This window comes from Selaginella moellendorffii, unplaced genomic scaffold (assembly GCF_000143415.4).
Source record: "Selaginella moellendorffii unplaced genomic scaffold, v1.0 SELMOscaffold_13, whole genome shotgun sequence".
NCBI classification, from domain to species: Eukaryota; Viridiplantae; Streptophyta; class Lycopodiopsida; order Selaginellales; family Selaginellaceae; genus Selaginella; species Selaginella moellendorffii.
This window is the reverse complement of record NW_003314274.1, coordinates 1,661,969-1,682,993: the sequence shown is the minus strand read 5'-3', so window position 1 is coordinate 1,682,993 and position 21,025 is coordinate 1,661,969. Positions and strand designations below refer to the sequence as shown.

Below are 21,025 nucleotides of genomic sequence, written 5' to 3'. Positions count from 1 at the left end.
AATCAAAATCCCAAACTCTCGATCGAGACACCGACCTTGTTTGCGAGGTTTCACACGAACCCTAGAAATCTCTGGTCGAATCTCTAGGCATCATTTGTTGAGTGACGAGGAAGAATATTCGATTAAGATATTGACTTCCGTACGAATCGAGCGTACAGTCGGTTTGCTTGACAGCTCCGTTAAGTACGGCGCGCTCTTCGGTTTTTGGTCAGGTCAGCGAGCGAGACGACACGCCCAGGGTCATTCCAAGGGTTTCTATAGGGTTTTTGGATTCTTGCCTGCCGCGAGCTCACGGCGCTCTCGTGCTCGTGTCATCGATCGCGCCAGGGCCCGATCGATCGAGACGCGTTCGCGCATTCTCTCTTCTTTCTCCCTTTCCCGATCTTGAGAGAGCGAGCTTGGGAATGGCGATCGGGCGTGAGGAATGGCGCCTTCTTGATCTTTCTCTTCTCCCTCCATCCAGCGAGAGGTAGATTCTTTTTGCTGTCTAGCGCCCGGATTTCGATGGATTGGAGCGTCGCGCTGTCGATCTTGTTGCTGCTTGCTGCATCGCCGAGCGCCGCGCGCGGATTCCAGGATAAATCCGCGCTCCTGGCGCTCAAGGCGTCGATGATCGACAGCTCCGGCAGCCTCGACGACTGGACCGAGACCGACGACACGCCGTGCCTGTGGACGGGCATCACCTGCGACGATCGCCTCTCCCGCGTCGTGGCGCTCGACCTCTCCAACAAGAATCTCTCCGGCATCGTCTCTTCCTCCATCGGCCGCCTCACCGAGCTCATCAATCTCACGCTAGATGTCAATAACTTCACAGGGAATCTCCCGGGTGAGCTCGCCACGCTGCACGACCTCCACTTCCTCAACGTCTCCCACAACGCCTTCACGGGGGATTTCCCGGGGCGCTTCTCTAATCTCCAGCTCCTCGAGGTACTGGATGCTTACAACAACAATTTCTCCGGGCCTCTGCCGATCGAGCTCTCGCGGCTGCCCAATCTCCGCCACCTTCACCTGGGCGGGAGCTACTTCGAGGGAGAGATCCCTCCCAGCTATGGCAACATGACGAGCTTGAGCTACCTGGCGCTGTGCGGCAACTGCCTTGTTGGCCCGATCCCTCCCGAGCTCGGCTACCTCGTCGGCCTCGAGGAGCTCTACCTCGGCTACTTCAATCACTTCACCGGAGGAATCCCTCCCGAGCTGGGCCGGCTTCTCAATCTCCAGAAGCTCGACATTGCTAGCTGCGGCCTCGAGGGCGTGATCCCGGCGGAGCTCGGGAATCTCTCCAACTTGGACTCGCTCTTCCTCCAGATAAACCATCTCAGCGGTCCGATCCCTCCCCAGCTCGGGGATCTCGTCAACTTGAAGTCGCTGGATCTCTCGAACAACAATCTCACTGGAGCGATACCGATCGAGCTGCGCAAGCTCCAGAATTTGGAGCTCCTGAGCTTGTTCCTCAATGGGCTGTCGGGGGAGATCCCGGCCTTCGTCGCCGATCTTCCCAACTTGCAAGCTCTGCTGCTATGGACGAACAACTTCACCGGTGAGCTCCCTCAGCGCCTCGGCGAGAACATGAACCTCACGGAGCTGGACGTCTCGTCGAATCCTCTGACGGGGCCGCTGCCTCCAAATCTTTGCAAAGGTGGGCAGCTCGAGGTGCTGGTGCTGATCGAGAATGGGATCACTGGAACCATCCCGCCGGCGCTGGGCCACTGCAAGAGCTTGATCAAGGTAAGACTAGCAGGGAACCATCTCACTGGGCCGATACCGGAGGGGCTGCTGGGACTAAAGATGCTAGAGATGCTGGAACTCCTGGACAACCGGCTGACGGGCATGATCCCCGCGATCGTGGACGCGCCGCTGCTCGACTTCCTCGATCTCTCCCAGAACGAACTCCAGGGATCCATTCCTGCCGGGGTGGCGCGGCTTCCCAGTCTCCAGAAGCTCTTCCTCCACAGCAACCGGTTCGTGGGTGGCATCCCCGTGGAGCTTGGGCAGCTCTCGCATCTCCTCCACCTCGATCTCCACAGCAACCGTCTCTCCGGGGCGATTCCAGCCGAGCTCGCGCAATGCAGCAAGCTCAACTATCTCGATGTGAGTGACAATCGCCTCACGGGTCCCATTCCCGCGGAGTTGGGATCGATGGAGGTGTTGGAGCTGCTTAACGTCTCCAGAAATCGTCTCAGCGGAGGCATTCCGCCGCAGATACTCGGGCAGGAGAGCTTGACATCGGCGGACTTCTCATACAACGATTTCTCCGGGACAGTCCCCAGCGATGGTCACTTTGGATCGCTCAACATGAGTTCCTTCGTCGGCAACCCGGGGCTGTGCGCGTCGCTCAAGTGTGGAGGAGGAGATCCTTCCTCGTCTCAGGATGGGGATGGCGTGGCTCTCAGCCACGCCAGAGCCCGGCTGTGGAAGGCAGTGGTGGCGTCCATCTTCTCCGCGGCAATGCTCTTCCTCATCGTCGGGGTGGTGTGCTTTGTCCGTGGCAACGGCGGGGAACAGATCGAGTGCTTGAGCATTTGCCAAAGGCGGGAGTCGACGGGGCGGCGGTGGAAGCTGACGGCGTTCCAGCGGCTGGAATTCGATGCCGTGCACGTCCTCGACTCGCTCATCGAGGACAACATCATTGGTCGGGGCGGGTCGGGGACCGTTTATCGTGCCGAGATGCCGAATGGAGAGGTGGTGGCTGTGAAGAGGCTGTGTAAGGCCACCTCGGATGAGACAGGCAGTGGCTCTCACGATCACGGCTTCTCGGCAGAAATCCAGACGCTCGGGAAGATCCGGCACCGGAACATCGTCAAGCTGCTGGGATGCTGCTCCAACGAGGAAACCAACTTGCTGGTTTACGAGTACATGCCAAACGGGAGCTTGGGGGAGCTCCTTCACAGCAAGAAGAGGAACTTGCTGGACTGGACGACGCGGTACAACATTGCTGTGCAGTCGGCTTTCGGGCTTTGCTACCTCCACCACGACTGCTCGCCGCTCATCGTCCACAGGGACGTCAAGTCGAACAACATCTTGCTCGACTCCGGGTTTGAGGCTCACGTCGCGGATTTCGGGCTGGCGAAGTTCTTCCAGGCGTCCTCGGCCGGGAAGTGCGAGTCCATGTCGTCGATTGCCGGCTCGTATGGCTACATTGCTCCTGGTAAGTGCGTTAGTTTCCTTCGCTTCTTTCTGTTGTTTATGTTGATCGTGTTCTTTGGTTTTGCTTAGAGTATGCATACACGCTCAAGGTGAGCGAGAAGGCGGACATCTTCTCCTTCGGCGTGGTGCTGCTGGAGCTCATCACCGGCCGCAAGCCGACAGAGCAGGAGTTCCGTGACAGCGGCCTGGGCATTGTCAAGTGGGTTAAGAAGGTGATGGACGAGGCCAAGGATGGCGTGCTGAGCATCGTTGACTCAACGCTGCGGAGCTCGCAGCTGCCAGTGCACGAGGTGACGAGCCTTGTCGGGGTGGCTCTCATCTGCTGCGAGGAGTATCCATCCGACAGGCCAACGATGCGAGACGTCGTCCAGATGCTCGTTGACGTGAGGGGCCTGCCCAAGAGCAGCAAGAGTGGGAGCTTCAAGGACTCGTCCATCAAGGCTCCAGTGGAATCCCAGCAGCAGTGGGAGGATCAGGATCATGAGGAGCGGCAGCGGCAGCGCAGGGATCAGGCGCCCTTGATCCCGCTCTAACTTATATATCCACCATCAGGGCCCGGTTTTCTCGTTTCTACTTCAAGCATGGTGGACGAGATCTGACAGAAACTCGACAGCGCCCGTGAAAGCTTGAGACAAAGGTTCTCTTTCCAACTCGTACCAGTTTTGTAGCCATCGAAAGTTACCATCGACAGCTTCACTATCATCATCTTACAGCAAAGCCAGAAGCAGCAGCATCGACAGCAGCAATTCTCTCTGGAGCGGCTCGAGTCACGACGAATCGAATCGAATAACACGGGCGAGTTAGCCGCGAAGAAACAGAGGCGAGCTGTTCAAGCTATGGCGAGACAATCGACGAGCCTTTTGGGGAAGGAAGATTGTTTGCTGTGTACATACACAAAGCTTTTGCCAGGGAAAGCACCACCTCCTCATCCATCAGTCAGTAAGTACTCTTTTTTCCTTTCTTAGATTTTGTGTTCCAGGAGCTTTGCAGAGATAATCTCTCTTGGCTGCGAAAGTTTTCTCTCGGAACGTAAAGATTTGCTCCTCTGATCGTATGTATGAACGATTATTTCTCTCCCTGTGTCTTCGCCTTGTTTCTTTGTCTGCCTGTCTGGGTCTACGCATTGAATGAATGTAGCATAGCGCGTGATGATATATGATTCCAGCGGGGGTATCTGTGGCGAATCGAGTGGAATCTACGCTCATCTCCATCAAGGCGCAGAGGGGCGCGCGAGTTAGTATCTATAGAGTAGCAGCTGAGCAAGTATATAAGTACTTGCGGGTCGGGAATTTACTACTTGCCACCCTACAAGGAGCGTACGTAGCTCCTCGTTTCTTTCTATGGTTCTTGTGGGACGATGCGAAACGAAGCGATGATCCTACATTCATTGCCCATTCACGCTCCGCACCTCCCAATTCGGTCGTGTAGGTGGACCGGCTTGACCGCGCGTCCAAGAAATATCTCTCGCTAGGCAGCTACGCTCAAGGTGACGGAAGCAAGACAACGCATGCATGAACAAGCCCTAAATATAGTCCGCCACCTTTTATCCATTTTCACCCAGGAATCTTTTCCCCGCCTCCTTGTGATTTGAATCTAATCAAGTTATCGAAAAGCAACTACAGCGAAAGGGGAAAGAAGGTGGTGGATCATCATTGCCGTTCAGAGGCATGCTCTGTTGTCATTCCTAAAAAAAATGGGCCTGTACTGAAAAGTGAAGAGGAGGATTTGTTGATGCCTTTCTTGGGCTTCCCAGCTGCTGAAACCACGCGAGCCAAAAGTGCTCTTCTTTGATAAGAAGGGTTTTAAAGGGGTTTTAGAGAAAGGGTTAAAGAAAGTGGTGTTCTACAACTCTAGCTGTTGTTGCGGTGATTGGATTGGATCCACAGCTTTTGCAGGAATCAGAGACAGCAGGCTTGCTTGCTGCTCTCCCTGGCCGGTTGATTTGAGATCTCGACTCGAATGCTCTTTTCTTTTGAATCGGAAATTTGTAATGTTTTTTTAGGCTTTTTTGCTGCGATCTTCTTCCCTGCTCTGTGATTTGTCCCAGTTGGGTTGTCAACCTCGCACTAGCGCAGCTGAAAGAGACATAGAGGAGGGCCTACAGGATGATGAGGATGAATATTTTAAAGGCGAAAAGGAGGGAAATGAGAGAAAGAAGGGAAAATGAATGGGTTCCTGAATCCTGATGATCATCGTCGTTCTTGCTTCTTGGGAGACGCGGTCGTTATAATGGTGATGTTTCTTTGTTTTCTGCCTCGTTTTTCAGGTTTTGCTCAGTTTTTTTCGAGAGGGATAGATAGATAGACATTTTTATAGTCACCGCAGCGCCCAGAGAGAGAGAGAGAGAGAGTGCGTGTACCAGAATCGTGGAGATTTTGTATCCATAGTGGACCAAGTTGGCTTCGTTGATGAGGCTCAAGATCCCCTTTCTTATCTCTTTTATTTTACAGCTTTTCTAGCGATGGAATGTAAGGTTGATCATTGGAGGACGGGGAGGGACGACCCAACTGTTTGGTTCGTTCCACTCTGTTTCTATCTGACAATCCTTGCTTAACACGGCGCCACTCGAAAGACTGTTGAGATCTAGAGGCGACTTGCTGACTGCGTGTACATATCTGCTTTGCCTCAAGCGTCTTAGCTTGTTCAATGAATCTGGTGCTTTGTTAGTCAAGAGAATTAACAGACCAGAATCATGGATGCAAAATATCTGTTCATCGGCACGTACTTTTGACGAGGACCAACATCGTCAAACCCATGATCTGTGGTGGCATTGTGATCCTCCATCACACAGACAGTAGAGAAGAATAATCGATCACAAACTCGGGAAGCTCTTGCCTTTCAAACCTCCACCAACTTGTATCTTGTATCTCAAAGAAACCGCATCGCCGTCCTTGTTTGTTGGAAGACTTGGCGGTCGCGGATGGATCTGCTTTGAGAAGATTTCCTTCTCACTCGGATTCTGCTGCGGCCGCGGCGACTGTTTGCTGGCGATCGCTGGTAGCCAGGTCCGACATGAGAGACACCCTCTCGTTAATCCTGGACAGTTGCTCCCGTAGCTTTATCTCGCGCCGGGAGCTGGCATTTCCCTGGAAAAGATCCAGCCATAAGCTACACGATCTATCCTACGAGATCCAAACAGTATGTGTACCTGTTCTCGCCATATCTGCTTGCCGAAGCGTGCTCCAACCGTGAGAACGAAGGCTGCCAAGGCCATCTTCTCTTGCTTGTTTGTTAGCTTGTTCAATGCACCTGGAAGAAAAGAGTGTGAGAGGGAGTTGAAAGAAGAAAAAAATACGGTAGATGTTACGCTCTACCGACTATATGTCCAAAACAAAATCTCACCATATCGAACTGTCCTCTTGAGCATGTCGATGACAGTACGTAAACCAAATGCCCCGGATACGAGCCCAGCAGCAACAACAAAATCTTTGAAGAGCGTCCACCACGAATAGCGGGCTTTTCTGCCTTCCAAGAAGCCTTGCAATCCCTGGAGCACACATATTCGCATGTTTAACATGTCAAAGAAATCTAAGCTTCTTGCGAGAGCAAACCTTGACGTCGTCACGAAGAACACCGATGTTGTGACGCATAATCGCAGCCGAGCACTGCAGCACCCTGAGTTCCCGGTTGTTCATCTCCGCCAAAGTCGATATCAATTCGGCGTTCTGATCTCCGGTATCCGCCAGCATCGCCGCTCCTCTGGTCTCCTCTTCGTTGGTTGTGGATCCTGCCGATGTCACTTCGTGGTCGGACAGCGTTCCATGTTGGTGGTGGAGGTTCCTCTTGACGCTGTGCAGGCACCAGGGCGGCCTTCTGGTGCTGCTAGTGGTGCTGGTTTTGTTGTGATTCTTGGCGTTTTGTTCCTTGTTTGTCGTCTCTGCGCCTCTCCCTGGTGTCTGCTCCACCATCTTTCTCGTTTTCTGCTGCAGCGGTCCTCTGTTAACCCCGCTGTTCCAAATTCGAGGCCGTGCAAATTCCTTTGCCACCTTCTCTTCCTTCAAACTAGTGTAAGGATATCCCCGCCTAGCTTTCCTGTCTCCGTGCTTCACCTGTTTCGTGCCGTCCGGAGTCAGGAGCTTGGAGCGCCCGGTAGTGGCTCCTCGAACTGAGCTCGAGCTGTCGTCGTTGGCGGTGGAGCACGACCTCGTCTCGGACGGCTCCCCTCCACTGATCTCGCTCAAAAGAACGTCCTCCCTGAATGACTCCCTGCTGTTCAGCTTCCCACGGCCGATACCCGCACTCAGAACGCTGCAAACGCTTCCATCCCCGCCACTACATGTCTGATATCTGCTCTCTTCCACACTCACTTCGGAGTGATAGCTTTTGAGCTTCTCTTCGTAATCGTCGACCAAGAGAAGGTTCTCCGGTACGTGGTCAAGCTTGTCTGTCCCACCTAGTTCGCAGCTGTTATACTCTAAAAAGCTCTCAGCGATTCCAGGCGCTTGCTCCTGTTCTATCCCACTTTGCGGATCAGTCAAATCCTTCATGTGAAGCAAGCACTGAGCGCTTGTCCAAACCGTTGGCGGCTCCTCTTCCGAGTTACTAGAACAGCTGCTAACGGTATTTCCCAGATAATCCCCGTTTCTAGCTCCCATTTCCAGCAATTTTTGTTCGGCCGTTCTCCAACCAGCTGGAAGCTCAGGTACAAGAGCCGTCTCACTTTTGAGCCCACCACCCAAGCGCTTGAGCTCAGTGCCATCGAACAAAGGACTCCAAATTACTTGAGTTTGCGAAGGCGTGGGTTCTTCCTCCTCAAACTCTTCAGTGGCAAGCGGGCAGAGATATCCGGGGAACAAAACTGGCTGCGGCACTTTCATCTGCTTCGCTGCTCGAGGCTGGAAGTAAATGTTGGGATTCTGAAACATAAGAGAGTGAAAACATAAGAAAGCTTGTTAAATAAGAAACGTACCGCTCTGGCAATGTAGTCGTAGAGAACGTCGTCGTTCTTGAGCGCCCCCATACCGGTGCTTCTTTCCTTCAAACGCGAGCAATAGTCCTTCCACATCCGTCTCACTTCATCCCACCACCTCAAGCAAAGCTCCACGAGTCTAGGACATGCTCACTCCTGTTGCTGGATAACCTGTTACCCTGCTGCCGCTCGGACACTGATGCTCTCCTCCCATGCTGCGGCGGTAAGAACACTTCCGACAGTTAAACTAACCCCACGTCACCCGGACAAGGGGAGGATATTCTCAGAACAACTACTCGATCTATTTCCCAGAACACTTTTCTTGTTCCTACTGCTGGAACTGCTCATGTTGTGAAGGTCAAGTCGACGAGCTGATACAAGTCACCTCTTCGCTGATGGTCCAGAGGCATGTTCATCCTAACGGGAAAGGAAAAGAGAAAATGGTTGAGAAACCTCCGTTATGCCAGAAACAAGAACAGCACCTGCGTTCCTTGATCTGAGCATAGTCGATGTCTGCATAGAAAATCGCCTCTTCACGTCCTGTTGACGCCAGTATTTCTCCGAACTAAAAAAATCAGACAGCTTGAGAAAAGCATTGATAAAACAGCATGATGTTACCGGTCCAATGACACTGGAGTGTCCCCATGCAACATATCCCGCGCTTGGATTTCTGGCTGGTGAGCAAGTGGCCACAAACAGCTAGAAAAAAAAAGAGTAAGAAAGACAAAACATCAAAAACACTTACCTGATTGTCTACGGCTCTGGAAATTGAAAAAACAAAAAAAAAAACAAAAAAAAAAAAAACGTTGCCAGTAAATTCCGCAGCCAACAAGAAAGAAACAATGAGTTACCTGGCTTTCTGGAGGAGTTCCCAATGCGCTGGTCCCGTAGTCATGTTGAAAGCTCCCGGATAGCAGATCATATGTACGCCTGGTACCAACATAAATTTTAATACACTGCAGCTACCTGGCTAGCCTTCTTCGTACCTCGTGCTGCGTAAGTCATTGCCATCTCCGGAAAGCGAATGTCATAGCAAATACCAACACCGATTCGTCCAACATCTACGTCAATGAGCAATGTGAGTTTTTTTTTTCTTGTCGTAATGCCTGCAAGACCTTACCCGTATCAACAACAGTATACTTATCTCCAGGCGTCAGTGTGTCCGATTCTTTGAACTGTATCTTTCCTGGTATATCGATGTCAAAAAGGTGAACCTGGTGTGAAAGAGGGCTGAGAAAAACCGTAGACGACGCGTCAGAAAAGCAAACCTTCCGATGTTTTCCTTTTAGAGAGCCATCTTTTCCGTAGATGCAGCAAGTATTGTAGAGATGATTGCCACTTCGTTCCGGTATGGAGCCACCGATGATGGTAACCTCCTTACTCTTTGCCATATCCGAAAGCATTTTGGAAGAGGGAGAATCACCTGCGTCAATATCCTCCGCGTAGATTGGAAAGCTCGCGTTTGAGTATGGGCAATTCCACATTTCCTGTAACACATTCTCCTTATGACTGAGCAGACAACTACAAAACTTAACTGGAAGAAGGACCAGTTTACTGCCGCCATCAGCAGCCGTCTGGATAGCTTCACGAGCATGCCTGATGTTCTGTTCCTTGTCTGCACAGATCGAGAGCTGGCAAACGGCGAGCTTGAACTGCCACAAAAACCAAAAATAACGTGACGAGGGCATCCCGATACAATAAAACTTCCACTGACCTTGCTAGTCGGAGGCTCCTGTGGAGCCTGCGAAGGCGGTTTCCTTGCATCTGACTGCATGCTTGCAAAAGCTCGAACTCCGGAGCGAGCAGCACAGCGCCTCAAACTTTCACCTGCACGCGCTAGAATGGGAAGTCGCAGGAAAAGGGCGCTGCTCATTCTACTCCCAAAACACCCCCGTTGGATCTCGTCCTGCAATCCAAGCCGTCAATATGAACATCTTTAAAAAAAACTTTCGAAGTGACTAGAGTATGGCGATCACATTACCTGTGGCCCTGGCAGCCTTGGCACCTAGTCGATGGGAATCCCCACTCTATCCGAATTGCCGCTTCCAGGTACAGCAACAGCACCACCACGACCAAGTAGCACTTTGCTCTCGTCTTAAGCCATCCCCGAGTTCCTTGCGAGCAGTCCAGACGGTCGACCAGCCTTGGAAAACTGAGAATGGAGCATCTGAATCTGCTGACAACGTTTCTCCTCCAGAGGTTGACGTTGTAATAGTTGGAGCAGGCCTTGCTGGTCTCGCGGCAGCACGACGCTTGCACAAAGAAGGCGTCACATTCCAGCTCCTTGAAGCGTCGGATGGAGTTGGAGGTCGAGTGAGAAGTGACACCGTCCAAGGCTACGTCCTGGACAGGGGCTTCCAGATCTTCATATCCGCATATCCGGAGGCTGCAGAAGTTCTCGACTACCAAACGCTGGAGCTCAAGAACTTTTATGCCGGAGCCTTTGTCTGGTTTGACGGACGCTTTCACAAAGTGGCAGACCCGTTCCGGCACCTGGTCGACGGCATACTGTCGCTTGGTAATCCGATTGGTACTGTCCTGGACAAAATCCTCGTCGGCATTGTCAGGCTTCAAGCAGCATCACAACCATTTGAGAAACTTGTCTCGGCACCTGAAGTAGAGATCGGAGAAAAGTTGAAGGCCGACGGCTTTTCCTCGCAGATGATAGATCGATTCTTCCGACCGTTCTTCGGTGGCATCTTCTTTGACAGAGAGCTGAAAACCACGTCCCGGCTTTTTAACTTCGTCTTCAAGTGCCTGGCTCTGGGACAGAATTGCCTTCCCGCTAAAGGCATCGGCGAAATATCACAGCAGCTTGCTCGAAGCCTTCCAGACGAATCAATCAAGTTGAACTCCCGAGTACAAGAGCTGCTTGTCGGAGAAGACGGTAAAGTTTCAAAGGTGAGACTTGATACTGGAAAGGTTGTCAAGTCCAAGTACGGGATAATAGTGGCAGTCGAAGGTCCGGAAGCAGCTCGTTTGCTGAGCAGCAAAACAGCTTGCGAAAGCACCGATAAGCCTGCTCGCAGCACTGTCTGCCTCTACTTTTCTGCCGATAGAGCCCCAATCAAGGAAGCTGTCCTGCTCTTGAACGGCACTGACAAAGGCGTCATCAACAATATGTGCTTTCCCAGCAGCGTCTGCTCTTCGTATGCCCCTGTTGGAAAAGCTCTCGTCTCGGTAACATTGATCGGAAGATATTCCGCCAGTTCAGATGCCGAGCTTGAGAAAATAGTGAGGTCCGAGCTTGAGGAATGGTTTGGGCGGGAAACAGTAGCGAAGTGGCAGCACTTGAAGACATACAGGATCTTGTTTGCTCAACCCGATCAGACTCCGCCGACCAACCTCTCTAAAGAACCAAAAGTTGATGCAGGTTTGTACCTGTGCGGAGATCATCGAGTCTCAGCAACTTTCGACGGAGCACTTCTGTCAGGGAGACGAGCTGCTGAAGCGCTCCTTTCAGATTCCGAACTGAAAGTTAAGGGAAAGTGAAGCTCGAGTTACAAACTTATATTACTATACCTCCTACACATACAGAACAACACGCCCATCCTCTCCAACAGTTGCCAGCAAACGCGACGACGTTGTAGTTTTCACTTGTACGATTTTCGATTCTACATTGCACGCTTGACTTGAAAAACAAGAATCTCATACCTTGCTCAAACATTTCAACCACTCTTTTTCCGGTGGAAAATTCCCAAAGAAAAACTCGCCCCTCGTCAGTGCCAGCAACGGGTGCTGAGCATAATGTTATGAACAAAAAGTTCCAGTAGATTTGCATACCTGTTTGCAAGATCACTGCCAACAAACAAGGCATTATTCTCTAGCAGGGCCATTCTCCAGTGGTTCTGACGTTTCGCATCGTCTTTAACATTTTTCAGAAGGCAGACACAACAATCGTAGTCTCGATCTATGAAACCATCCACCAAAGAACGATCGACGACGTGAATGTCTGCAAAATTTGTGGCATGAAGAAAGCAGCTGCTTTTTGGAGATATTCCTGTAAGATGTAATAAAAAAGAGAGTGAGTTTCTTGGACAACTGCAAACCGAAGTTAGAAATACCAGATTGCAACGTAGCCATCCATGTCACATCCAAGAACAAGGTGAGGTGCTTGAGGAACGATTTATCTTTAAAATGCTCCGGAAAGTCTTGGGGTTATATCTTGCAGGAGGGAGATCTGTTTCATACAAAGAATGCCTGCATAGGACGTGAATAATGCAAGGAAATACACCTTACCTTTCTCGAGCTGGACTTTGCCCGCCTCCAGCATTCTCACCACTGGCTTTCCAGCCTCGGAAGCCCGGAGAAACTGTTCTTCCAGCTCCCGGAGCACATCCACAAGCTCCACTGGAGCAACGTGAAAACCGACTACCTCCAAGACGGATCCATGCGCCATTCTTTGATACAACCTTCATCTCCAGCAGCGACTAAAGAAAGAGCTCCTGTTATCAAAAGGCATCTCATTGCGGCAGTCGCAAAATGTTCGGCCTTCGGATCACGTTCGGCATTTGGAAGTAGCAGAGATATCATGCTGGCAAGTCAAGTCCGAGTTGTTTTGATTTTCTTCTGGGTTGGATCCCAGCAATGACTGCTGACTGCGTCAAAAGAAAAAAATGAGATTCTCACTGCATTTCATGAGGAAGCTATTTGTACTTACGGTGAATTATGTTCTTCTTCTCTCACGTGAAATACCTCCAGAGTACGTGAAATAACCTCCAGAGTATCGGCCACAATCCCGAGAGCTGCTGCAGTACCTCTTCTCCCACGGGCCCTGGAAAAGCGATCCAAGGGCCTCGATCTCCACCGATTGCTGCCGCATTGGCGCCGCTTTCCCCATCCTCGACCCAGCCTAGAACCCTAACCCCGACCACAAAAATTCCCGCGCTCGATGAGCACGTAAGTCGCAGCGTCGCCAGGATCCCACCCGGTCCGCGCGGATCACCTCCTCTTGTGCGTCACCCATCGGGCTCCAGCGGCATACTGCGGAGCAGCGCCTCGGCCTCGCCCAGCCTCCCACACCGCCCGAGCAGCTCGCTCTCCACCGCCTCCCCGTGCTCGCGGCTCCGCCAGCCCGCGTAGAACATCCCCCGCTCGAGCAGCCCCGGCGCAGGAGCACGACGCGAGCACCACTCCATCCCTCCCTCCAACCATCGCGTTCCCGCGGTTCTTCTCGAACAGCATCCAGGCTCCCACACTTGGCGTGCAAGCTCGCGAGTGCTGGAGCGGCGATTCCTGGCTTGAAGCTCGGGTGTGGATTGCAGTGCCTTCGTCAAAATCCGCCGCTAGAGTTCATCTTTGGTTTTGAATTTTTCTTTCTTTATATACTGAATTTTATGGTGGAAGGCTGTCTCTCAAAATGTCTTCCACCGCAATAAACATTTTTTTGGAAGCTCAATGCTAAAGCATTACCAATGCTCTTGCTTCTTTTCTTTTTCTTCTATTCTTTGTATGTTGTTCATATATGTCTTCAAGATCATTGTTCTCAGCCCCATCTGCAATACCGATTTCAGGAAAAATTAAGCCAAACTTATGAGTTAATTTCCGACTGCTCAGAAAAATTTGAAAGAAAACGATGTGTTTACCGGATGACTTGCTTTCACAGCTATCCCGCAAGAATTTTTTTCGTGATCAAATCCCCACCGGTGCCAGAAAACTTTCTCTTTACTCCACAATGCCTCCTCCTGTGTGGCATCGCTGTTAAGATCTCCCCACTACCACAATGCTTGACAATCCAGGGATGTGCAAGCACGGCATCTAGAGTCACCCTCTTGCTCTGCTCCACAGCTAGCATTCCCTGGATGAGATCCTCTGCTTCACACGACGCCAAATCACTCGGGAATGCTCCTGCTCTCAGAAAATCAAATTCGACTCTCGATCGATACCCACTCAGCAGCTCGTACGCAATGACTCCCAGCCCCCACACGTCCACGGCTGCCGTGTAACTCGCTCGTGGTCCTTCGGCTCTATCACTCTTCACCGCTACCACCTCAGGTGCCATGTACTTTGCTGTTCCACAATACTGCTGCTAATCCCACTGCTTGTCCGTGGCCATGCCAAAATCTCCAATCACCACTTCGTCCACTGCAGTGGCGTTGAGCCTCTCAAAGATGTTGTGAGGCTTGAGATCGCGGTGGACGACCCCTCTTGAGTGCATCCACTTGAGTGTCTCTGCTAGCGTTTTAATAGTCTTGGCTGCTTCTTCCTCAGTCACTGCCCCGCCCTGGATCAATCGCTCTGCCAAGCTAGGGCCGCAAAGTTCCATAACGATAGTCCCATAGCACCTCCCACCTTCTCTCTCCCTCACGAAATCCTCAAAGGCGACGACTCCAGGGCAGACTCGAAGCTTGGACATGAGTCGAGCTTCGTTCTCGGCATTCCACATCGATTTAACTGATTTCCCCGCATACTTCTTGCCAGCCCTGCGACGAGCACTCAACAAATAGACCTGCCCTTCGCCGCCAGATCCCAGCTTCTCACCCCGCCTGTACAGCTTGAGGAGCTCACCACAGTCGTCCTCCCCAAACTCGCACGCCACCATCGCTCGCCAATTTTTTGACCTAGCTTCTCCCTAACGGGTAAACATAGACGGTTGGGATCGCGTTTGATCGACGGTGACGAAGTACCCTAACCCCAATTTAAGTGCATTAGAGGCGAATTAATTAAGAATAGTCTTTATTTAAAGCTGGAATAATTCATATAGCCATGCTTCTCTACAAAATTGTTGCATTCTACGCATGGTTACTCACATCCTTTGTTTTACACGCCGTGTTGGGAGTGGGAGTTTGCCGCAGTGGCTCCTGCCGGATCAATCGCCCTCAAAGCACCACCCAGCTCGCAAGGGACCAGCGGGATCAGAGAGTTCACCACGTCTCCAATCAAAGGCCTGTAGCTTGGCTCCGACTGGACGCATAGAACAGCAACAGCAGCGACCTACACACAAATCTTGCGTTAGAATCATCAAGTCAGCCAGCACTGGCAACAAACAAACCAAAACCGAAAAGAGGAAGCGCACTTACTTGGAAGAGTTGCTTCAAGTTGACAGTATCCTTGATCGCAGCATCCACAATGAGGGGAAGCCTGGTGCGGTCGGTCAGTTGCGGCGTGGCCTGCAAGTGGCAGTAGGTTGATACACAGAAAGTCTCCGCAAGAGGAAAATCTCGAGACGTCATACCCATGTCACAAGCGACTGGCACCCTGTTGGCATTGAGACGTCAATGGGTTTTCTCCCGGTGATGAGCTCCAGAAGCACAACGCCAAATGCATAGACGTCACTCTTCTCCGTGAGAATTCCTGCGTTTTCAAAGGAAGGTGAGGTGACAGCGAAAGAAAGATAAAAAAATTCACAAGGCTTGACCAGTGAGGATGTATTCTGGAGCAACGTAGCCAAATGTGCCTTGCAGTTGAAGGCTGCCGGCGCCTTCTTGTACCATCAGAGCAAGACCAAAGTCGGATAGCTGCAAGTAAACAAACAAGGCAAGAAAATGTAAACATATAGCTTCGAATTGACATGGCGACGAACCTTTGCATTGAAGTCTTCGTCTAGGAGTATATTAGAAGATTTAAAGTCCCTGTGGATGACTGGTGGATCGCAGTGATCGTGAAGGTATTCAAGTCCTCTGCACTTTACGAATAAACAAAGTCATGCCGGAAAGCGAAGTTCAAATTGGAAACCAACCTGGCTGCGTCAAGGGCAATTTTGAGGCGTAAATGCCAGGTGAGAGCAGCTCCTTGGGCAGGCCCTGGAGAAAGCCACAAAGTTAAAGGAAATGGTACGAGGAGCTCAGTCCTCTCACCTTGAAGCTGGTCCTGCAGTGAACCATTTGTCATCAACTCATAAATGAGAAGTCGGTCTTCTCCTTGCGAGCTGAAACCAAGAAGAGCTATTAAGTTGGGATGATGAATTCGCCCCATGAGATTAATCTCGGCCTGAAAGAAAGCAAAAAGAGTCACAGCAACCATCAGAGTCGTTCGGACAAATAATGTACGATACCAACCCGGAACTCTTCGTCAGCCTGATCATTTTCGGTGGATAGTTTCTTCACTGCGATGGCATGATCATCATCCAGCTGGGCCTTGTACACTCGAGCAAATCCACCCTCCCCGATGAGATTCTCCTCGCTGAATCTGTCAGTGGCACTTTCCAGCATTTTGTAATCCATAACTTGAGCTGGCTTTGCCGGTTCATCGGAACGCTTCGTTTTGATTTGAACTGGACCCCCACCGCCATCTACATTTGCCAGAATCCAGTCAGCTCCACCTTCACAATCAGGAAAAGCTTACGATAAGGGGGCAGAGGCGTTGGAGGGTCGGAATAGCCTTCATCTTTCCCGAAAACTTTCGCTAGCCGGGGTCGGAGAGAATCCAGCGAAATGTAGGAAGACAAAAGTATAGAGGCACAAACCAGCGTGGGCACGAGGATGATTGCGGCAAGGACACCCTTTCTCATGTGATGGCCACCACCATCACTGTGTCCGCTATCACTAGCACCGATCGGAGCTGGAAGAAAAAAAGAAAAGAAAATTTGGATAAGGATACATCGAGCTTCGCAAAAGAAAAAAAAATATAGAATCACAAACCTTGCAAAGTACCCCCAGATGGACTAATTGACGAGGCTTCTTGTGGCAGCGGAGAAGGCCCAGAGGCTGGAGAGAAATCTGGTGGAAACGCCCCATCCTCGAGAGACCTCCGTAACAAGCCGGTGGGATTCTTCACGAACTCGGTGCCATAGGGTAGTAGTGGTCTCAGCCCGCTTGCCAAATGTGCCAAGAACAAGAAGCCGATGAGCACTCCGGCTCTTCCTCCCCACCACAGCCTGCTGCTTTCCATCGAGATCTCGATACTCCTCCAGGGTCATCGATCCATGGCCAGCGGCGCCTTAACCACCGCTGGGAGCGATATTTCGCTACGCCGTGCTTACCTCGATCAATGCCGCTAGCTCACACACAGATCGATCCCCATAGCTCCTTTCCAAATGCTACAGCGTCAGCGATCCGCTAGAACAAGCCGCCGCCCTCCGGCGCCTCCACGACGCGCGCCATAGCATCGACCAGAGCTCCTCGAAGGAAGGAAGAGAGAAAAAAAAAGAATCAAAGCCAGCGCCCAGCGCTTCTCCACTTTAGTTTCAAAAAACAGGGGGGAGGAAGCACCGGCGCCAGCGGTCACCGCCCGTCTGGGCCAATGCCGCCCACCGGCTACTGCCGGTACTGGCTGTTGGAGACCCGTCACGGACGTCACCAAGGAAGATTCCCGCATCTTGCAAATACACGTAGCTTTCGACGATCATCGCTATCGTCCGCTCAATGTTTGATGATGTTCCCTTTATTTTACTCAACCCGTGCAAATTGTTTGATCAATTTCTTTGCAAAGCATTGTTCGATGCCAAAAAAGCTATGGTTCACTAATCTCAATCGCTTTTCAACGGCTAGGATGGGCGGCATTGCCGCCAGCGACGATCTCGGCCGTTGCTGAGGAACTCTCCAACGGATGTCCCTCTTATTACACGCTGCCGTTACCAGCTCTCCAGGGAATCTCTGGGAATCTTGGCGGGATCCGATCGGATCGATCCAAAACCAGCACGCATTTATAGCGAGAGCTTCTTCCCGTTTCGCATTTAAGCCTTTTCGATCGAGAAAACGAGCGTGCTCTTCTTTCTATTTTCCGCGCTGGCTGTTCATGTATAGTAGTAGCTATGTGTTGTAAAGTCGCCATCTTCGCATTCAATCCATGGCTCCCAGAAGAACTGAGCTGCGCTATCCAAACTGTCCACTCGACAGTCTCTTTGTCGCAACTTATCAAGGCTCGCTTTCGTTCACCTTTTCCTATACTGGTAGAAGAAAAGAGAAAGAGAGCAAACTCAATCACTCGCAAATTAGTCTCTTCGGTTAGTGATACAAACCAGAATAAAAGAGAAAAGAGAAAAACGAAAAAACGAAAAAAAGAAAAGAAAAAAGGACGTACAAATAAGCTGCTAGAGCTACCTATCAGTGCAGGCAGCAGCCACAAATGCTGGACAACGCTCCTGAAAACAAACGTAGCAAAGTCCACAGTTATTGAGATCAAATGCGGTAAAAGAACTAGAGCTTACTTTCAGTAGAACATGTGTTGCTGGCCCATGGCTGCCGCCAACGAGGCTGCTGCCGCTGCAGCACTCGGCTGGATGCCATCAAAAACTCGAGAACCGCTTGTTCCTTGCTGAGGAAGTGGTAACAGCGCCTGTCCCGTTCCACTGGATTGGCTTAGCCTTTGGTACGCCAGCAAGTCCGCCGCGGAGTATGCTTGATTCATCCCAGCAGCCATCAAGCTTTGCAACGGGAGAGCAACTGGTGGTGGTGGAGGCAAAGGATTCGACGATGCTCCAGCTGGTGTAGGCTTGCTTCCCCATGAGCACTGTACGAGAAAACGAAGATTGTGAGACGCCGAATGAAAACATTTTTCTTACTTTGACGGACTTCCCGCAGATCACTCTCCCGTTTGCTGCCTGAATAGCGTAAGCTGCCTCTTCGTGTGTTCTATAGCGTACAAAACCGAAGCCTTTCTCTTTCTGCACCCTTACGTCTTCAATCACTCCAACACCTAAAGCATGGAATTGTCTATGTAACTCTGTCTGTGTCACCTGGGAAAATTAAAAACACAAAACGTCTTAACCACTGTAACTGTTATGTCCTTCAACTGACCTCGTGCGCTAAATTACCAACGTATACTGTCGTGAACTGTGGATTGTTTTCAGGACCATCTAATTGCATAGCCCCATCCTCATGTTGTTCATCGTGATTGGGCTCTTGTTTCATTTGTACTTGAACAACAGCAACCTGCTCAGGTACGCTAACAGGTCCTGGTGTTGGTACGTCCTCCTGCGATCCTGTGCTTTTTGTTGCCCAGTTACAGCGAATAGGACGACTGCCAAGCCACTTCCCTACATAAAATAAACGAGGCTATAAAACCATTCAAAGTAAAGAATCTCTTCCGCATACCATTCATCTCATTGATAGCCCTTTCTGCTTCCTATAATAACAAAAAAATTGAGCGGTTGTAAGCCGTTGAGCATGGAGTGTAAGCACCTGTTTACTCCTGAATGACACAAAACCATATCCACGAGAGCGGCCAGATCGTTGATCCCACATAACCCGAGCGTCCCTGCGAAATAAAAGTTATACAAAGATGGAATGGAGGAAACCATATTAACACTTACGAGCAACCAGGATACATGAAGAAAGCAGCGTAGAGTGTTGCATCTGTGACCTCAGGACTAAGATCACCCACAAAAATATTGTAATGTCCTGAACAGACGATAATCTCAGAGAAATGAAAAAAAAATTAAAAGTACAACCTGTAGTATCTTCTCGCTGCCCACTGGCATAAGCCCAATTCACCTTTATGGACTGCCCAAATCTGTTCCATCAAGTTTTCGTTTAGTGCCAGCAAGAGGAAGAGAGACGCTTACATTAGCTTGCCATTGAGGGTAATGATCGCAGCGGCAGCTGATCTGTGATCGAAGTAATCGACAAAACCATAAGAGGACTGCCAAGCAAGGTAACGAAATACCGTTAGTGATAAGGGCAAGATAGAGACAAAACCAGAACTAACTTTTTCTTTCTTTATAAGCTTGCAACCTTCGAGAGGCCCAACTGTTGCAAAAACCTCCGCAAGCAACGCTTCCGTTACTTTGATGTGAATGTTACCAACGTATCTGCAGCAGGAATGAACATCAGACTAGAAACAAAATCATTCCGCAACCAAAGCAATGACGGCCCAAGCTCAGCATAGTTTTTAAGTTAATAAACAACCAAAAGGAAAAAAGAAAAAGGAAATTGAAAAAAGAAAACAGATACCTGAATTGGTACAACAAAAAAGAAAAAAGAAAAAAAGAAAAGCACTCACACACTGCGACAAGAAGTTGCATCAAACCCTGGTGGCAGATTTCCACTTGGAATTGGCTCAATCTGCAAAAAAAACGATGAAAGGAAATGCAGAAAAAAAGAAAGAAAAGAAAAAAAGAAAGAACAAAACCAATACTAAAAGAGCTCGCTTTCCTCTCTCGGGGAAAGGAAAACGAAGAACAACGAAGGAAAAAAAAAAAACTTAGAAGAACCGAAAGCAGTGAAAAAAAAAAAAAGAACGAAAAACGATTACCAAAGACAAGAATCTCGTTGTACCTTAGCCTGCAACAGAGTGGATCGTCATAAAAACATAGCGAGAAACAATCAAGCACGAAGCCAAGAGCTATGGCAACTAAAATTCCAAAAAAAAGAGAGAGCCAAGCATCAGCACGTACCTGGGACATAGCCGTGATGAGACCAGGATGAAGGAATGGCTGCTGCTGCTGGAGCACCGCCGCTTGCTGCATTAGCGCTTGCTTCCATTGCTGCAACTCTAACTGTTGCTGCTGGAGCTGTAACTGCTGCTGGGCCGCCTGGGCCGCGGCTACCTGCGCCTGCTGGGGCTGGCTCTGCGATTGCTGCGCTTGTGACACGGAGTACATGGCAAATGGCCGCCGATCAAACCCTATGGAGTGGAAGACGCTTCCCCGAGCGCGCTAGCACGGATACCCCATGATCGGAATGCGGAATGCGATTCTTACATGCTGCCGCACCGAGAAAGCCCCCAAATCTGCGGCCGCGGAGCCGGGCACTCGAGGCCGTCGAGAGAATTTCCCTGCATCGCAATTAGGGTTCTTCGCTCTTCCGGCAATGCCGACCCAGAGGAGGATATGTAACAGAAAGGTTTCGAAAATTTTGGTCATACGGTAAATATAATGTGTACGGAAGAACTAGGGCAGACGTGGTCGCAAGCGTGGCCACGTGGAGGAAAAACCGCCTGCGTGGCCAAGATATAGGGTTTTATCGGCGATGGAGGCATTTCTTTCTCTCCCGCCATCGAGGATCTCCGCGAGCAGCCTAGTGTTTCGTTCAAGCGACGCCGTGCGATCGCAATGCGCTCCAAGGCGGAGGTACAAGCGCGCGTCTCGTCTTC

The 21,025-nt window shown here is 50.6% G+C and overlaps 7 protein-coding genes across 9 annotated transcripts; 2 read left to right on the top strand and 5 right to left on the bottom strand.

The window, feature by feature from the left end:
• Window positions 1–264: 264 nt before the first annotated feature.
• Window positions 265–4,226, top strand: LOC9645543 (leucine-rich repeat receptor-like serine/threonine-protein kinase BAM2). The gene is made up of 2 exons (XM_024674757.1): window positions 265–3,145; window positions 3,214–4,226. Exons 1-2 carry the CDS (start codon window positions 505–507, stop codon window positions 3,675–3,677), a joined length of 3,105 nt encoding a protein of 1,034 aa, XP_024530525.1. The 5' UTR covers window positions 265–504; the 3' UTR covers window positions 3,678–4,226.
• Window positions 4,227–5,781: 1,555 nt separating this feature from the next.
• LOC112346254 lies at window positions 5,782–8,162 on the bottom strand. Its single transcript, XM_024674758.1, has 5 exons — window positions 8,054–8,162; window positions 6,696–8,000; window positions 6,487–6,631; window positions 6,293–6,393; window positions 5,782–6,230 (listed from the first exon to the last, which is right to left on the bottom strand). Exons 1-5 carry the CDS (start codon window positions 8,147–8,149, stop codon window positions 6,093–6,095), a joined length of 1,785 nt encoding a protein of 594 aa, XP_024530526.1. The 5' UTR covers window positions 8,150–8,162; the 3' UTR covers window positions 5,782–6,092.
• A 133-nt stretch (window positions 8,163–8,295) lies between these two features.
• On the bottom strand, window positions 8,296–10,122 carry LOC9646077 (omega-amidase, chloroplastic). Its single transcript, XM_002969741.2, has 11 exons — window positions 10,035–10,122; window positions 9,768–9,959; window positions 9,589–9,705; window positions 9,322–9,540; window positions 9,174–9,267; window positions 9,040–9,114; window positions 8,905–8,983; window positions 8,799–8,814; window positions 8,672–8,752; window positions 8,536–8,618; window positions 8,296–8,470 (listed from the first exon to the last, which is right to left on the bottom strand). The coding sequence occupies exons 2-11, from the start codon at window positions 9,924–9,926 to the stop codon at window positions 8,398–8,400; spliced, it is 996 nt and encodes a 331-aa protein (XP_002969787.2). The 5' UTR covers window positions 9,927–9,959; window positions 10,035–10,122; the 3' UTR covers window positions 8,296–8,397.
• LOC9645542 lies at window positions 10,019–11,569 on the top strand. The gene has a single exon (XM_002969989.2). It carries the CDS (start codon window positions 10,019–10,021, stop codon window positions 11,543–11,545), a length of 1,527 nt encoding a protein of 508 aa, XP_002970035.2. The 3' UTR covers window positions 11,546–11,569.
• Window positions 11,570–14,081: 2,512 nt separating this feature from the next.
• Window positions 14,082–14,594, bottom strand: LOC9645540 (calcium/calmodulin-dependent protein kinase type 1). The gene has a single exon (XM_024674966.1). The coding sequence runs from the start codon at window positions 14,592–14,594 to the stop codon at window positions 14,082–14,084; it is 513 nt and encodes a 170-aa protein (XP_024530734.1).
• Window positions 14,595–14,711: 117 nt separating this feature from the next.
• LOC9645539 (probable receptor-like protein kinase At1g80640) lies at window positions 14,712–17,180 on the bottom strand. Its single transcript, XM_002969738.2, has 10 exons — window positions 16,633–17,180; window positions 16,337–16,552; window positions 16,051–16,283; window positions 15,850–15,982; window positions 15,732–15,795; window positions 15,576–15,672; window positions 15,411–15,510; window positions 15,228–15,346; window positions 15,073–15,162; window positions 14,712–14,986 (listed from the first exon to the last, which is right to left on the bottom strand). The coding sequence occupies exons 1-10, from the start codon at window positions 16,880–16,882 to the stop codon at window positions 14,813–14,815; spliced, it is 1,476 nt and encodes a 491-aa protein (XP_002969784.2). The 5' UTR covers window positions 16,883–17,180; the 3' UTR covers window positions 14,712–14,812.
• A 715-nt stretch (window positions 17,181–17,895) lies between these two features.
• Window positions 17,896–20,757, bottom strand: LOC9646076 (oligouridylate-binding protein 1). 3 transcript variants are annotated; one of them, XM_024674760.1, is made up of 13 exons: window positions 20,328–20,757; window positions 20,209–20,214; window positions 19,934–19,995; window positions 19,640–19,742; window positions 19,497–19,573; window positions 19,383–19,444; window positions 19,245–19,332; window positions 19,114–19,189; window positions 19,027–19,057; window positions 18,730–18,968; window positions 18,495–18,668; window positions 18,141–18,442; window positions 17,896–18,074 (listed from the first exon to the last, which is right to left on the bottom strand). In XM_024674760.1, exons 1-12 carry the CDS (start codon window positions 20,532–20,534, stop codon window positions 18,143–18,145), a joined length of 1,425 nt encoding a protein of 474 aa, XP_024530528.1. In that variant the 5' UTR covers window positions 20,535–20,757; the 3' UTR covers window positions 17,896–18,074; window positions 18,141–18,142. The 3 variants fall into 3 exon arrangements, with proteins under 3 accessions (XP_024530528.1, XP_002969783.2, XP_024530527.1); XM_002969737.2 differs by lacking the exon at window positions 20,209–20,214; XM_024674759.1 differs by lacking the exon at window positions 20,209–20,214 and having other exon boundaries at window positions 19,497–19,742.
• Window positions 20,758–21,025: the final 268 nt, after the last annotated feature.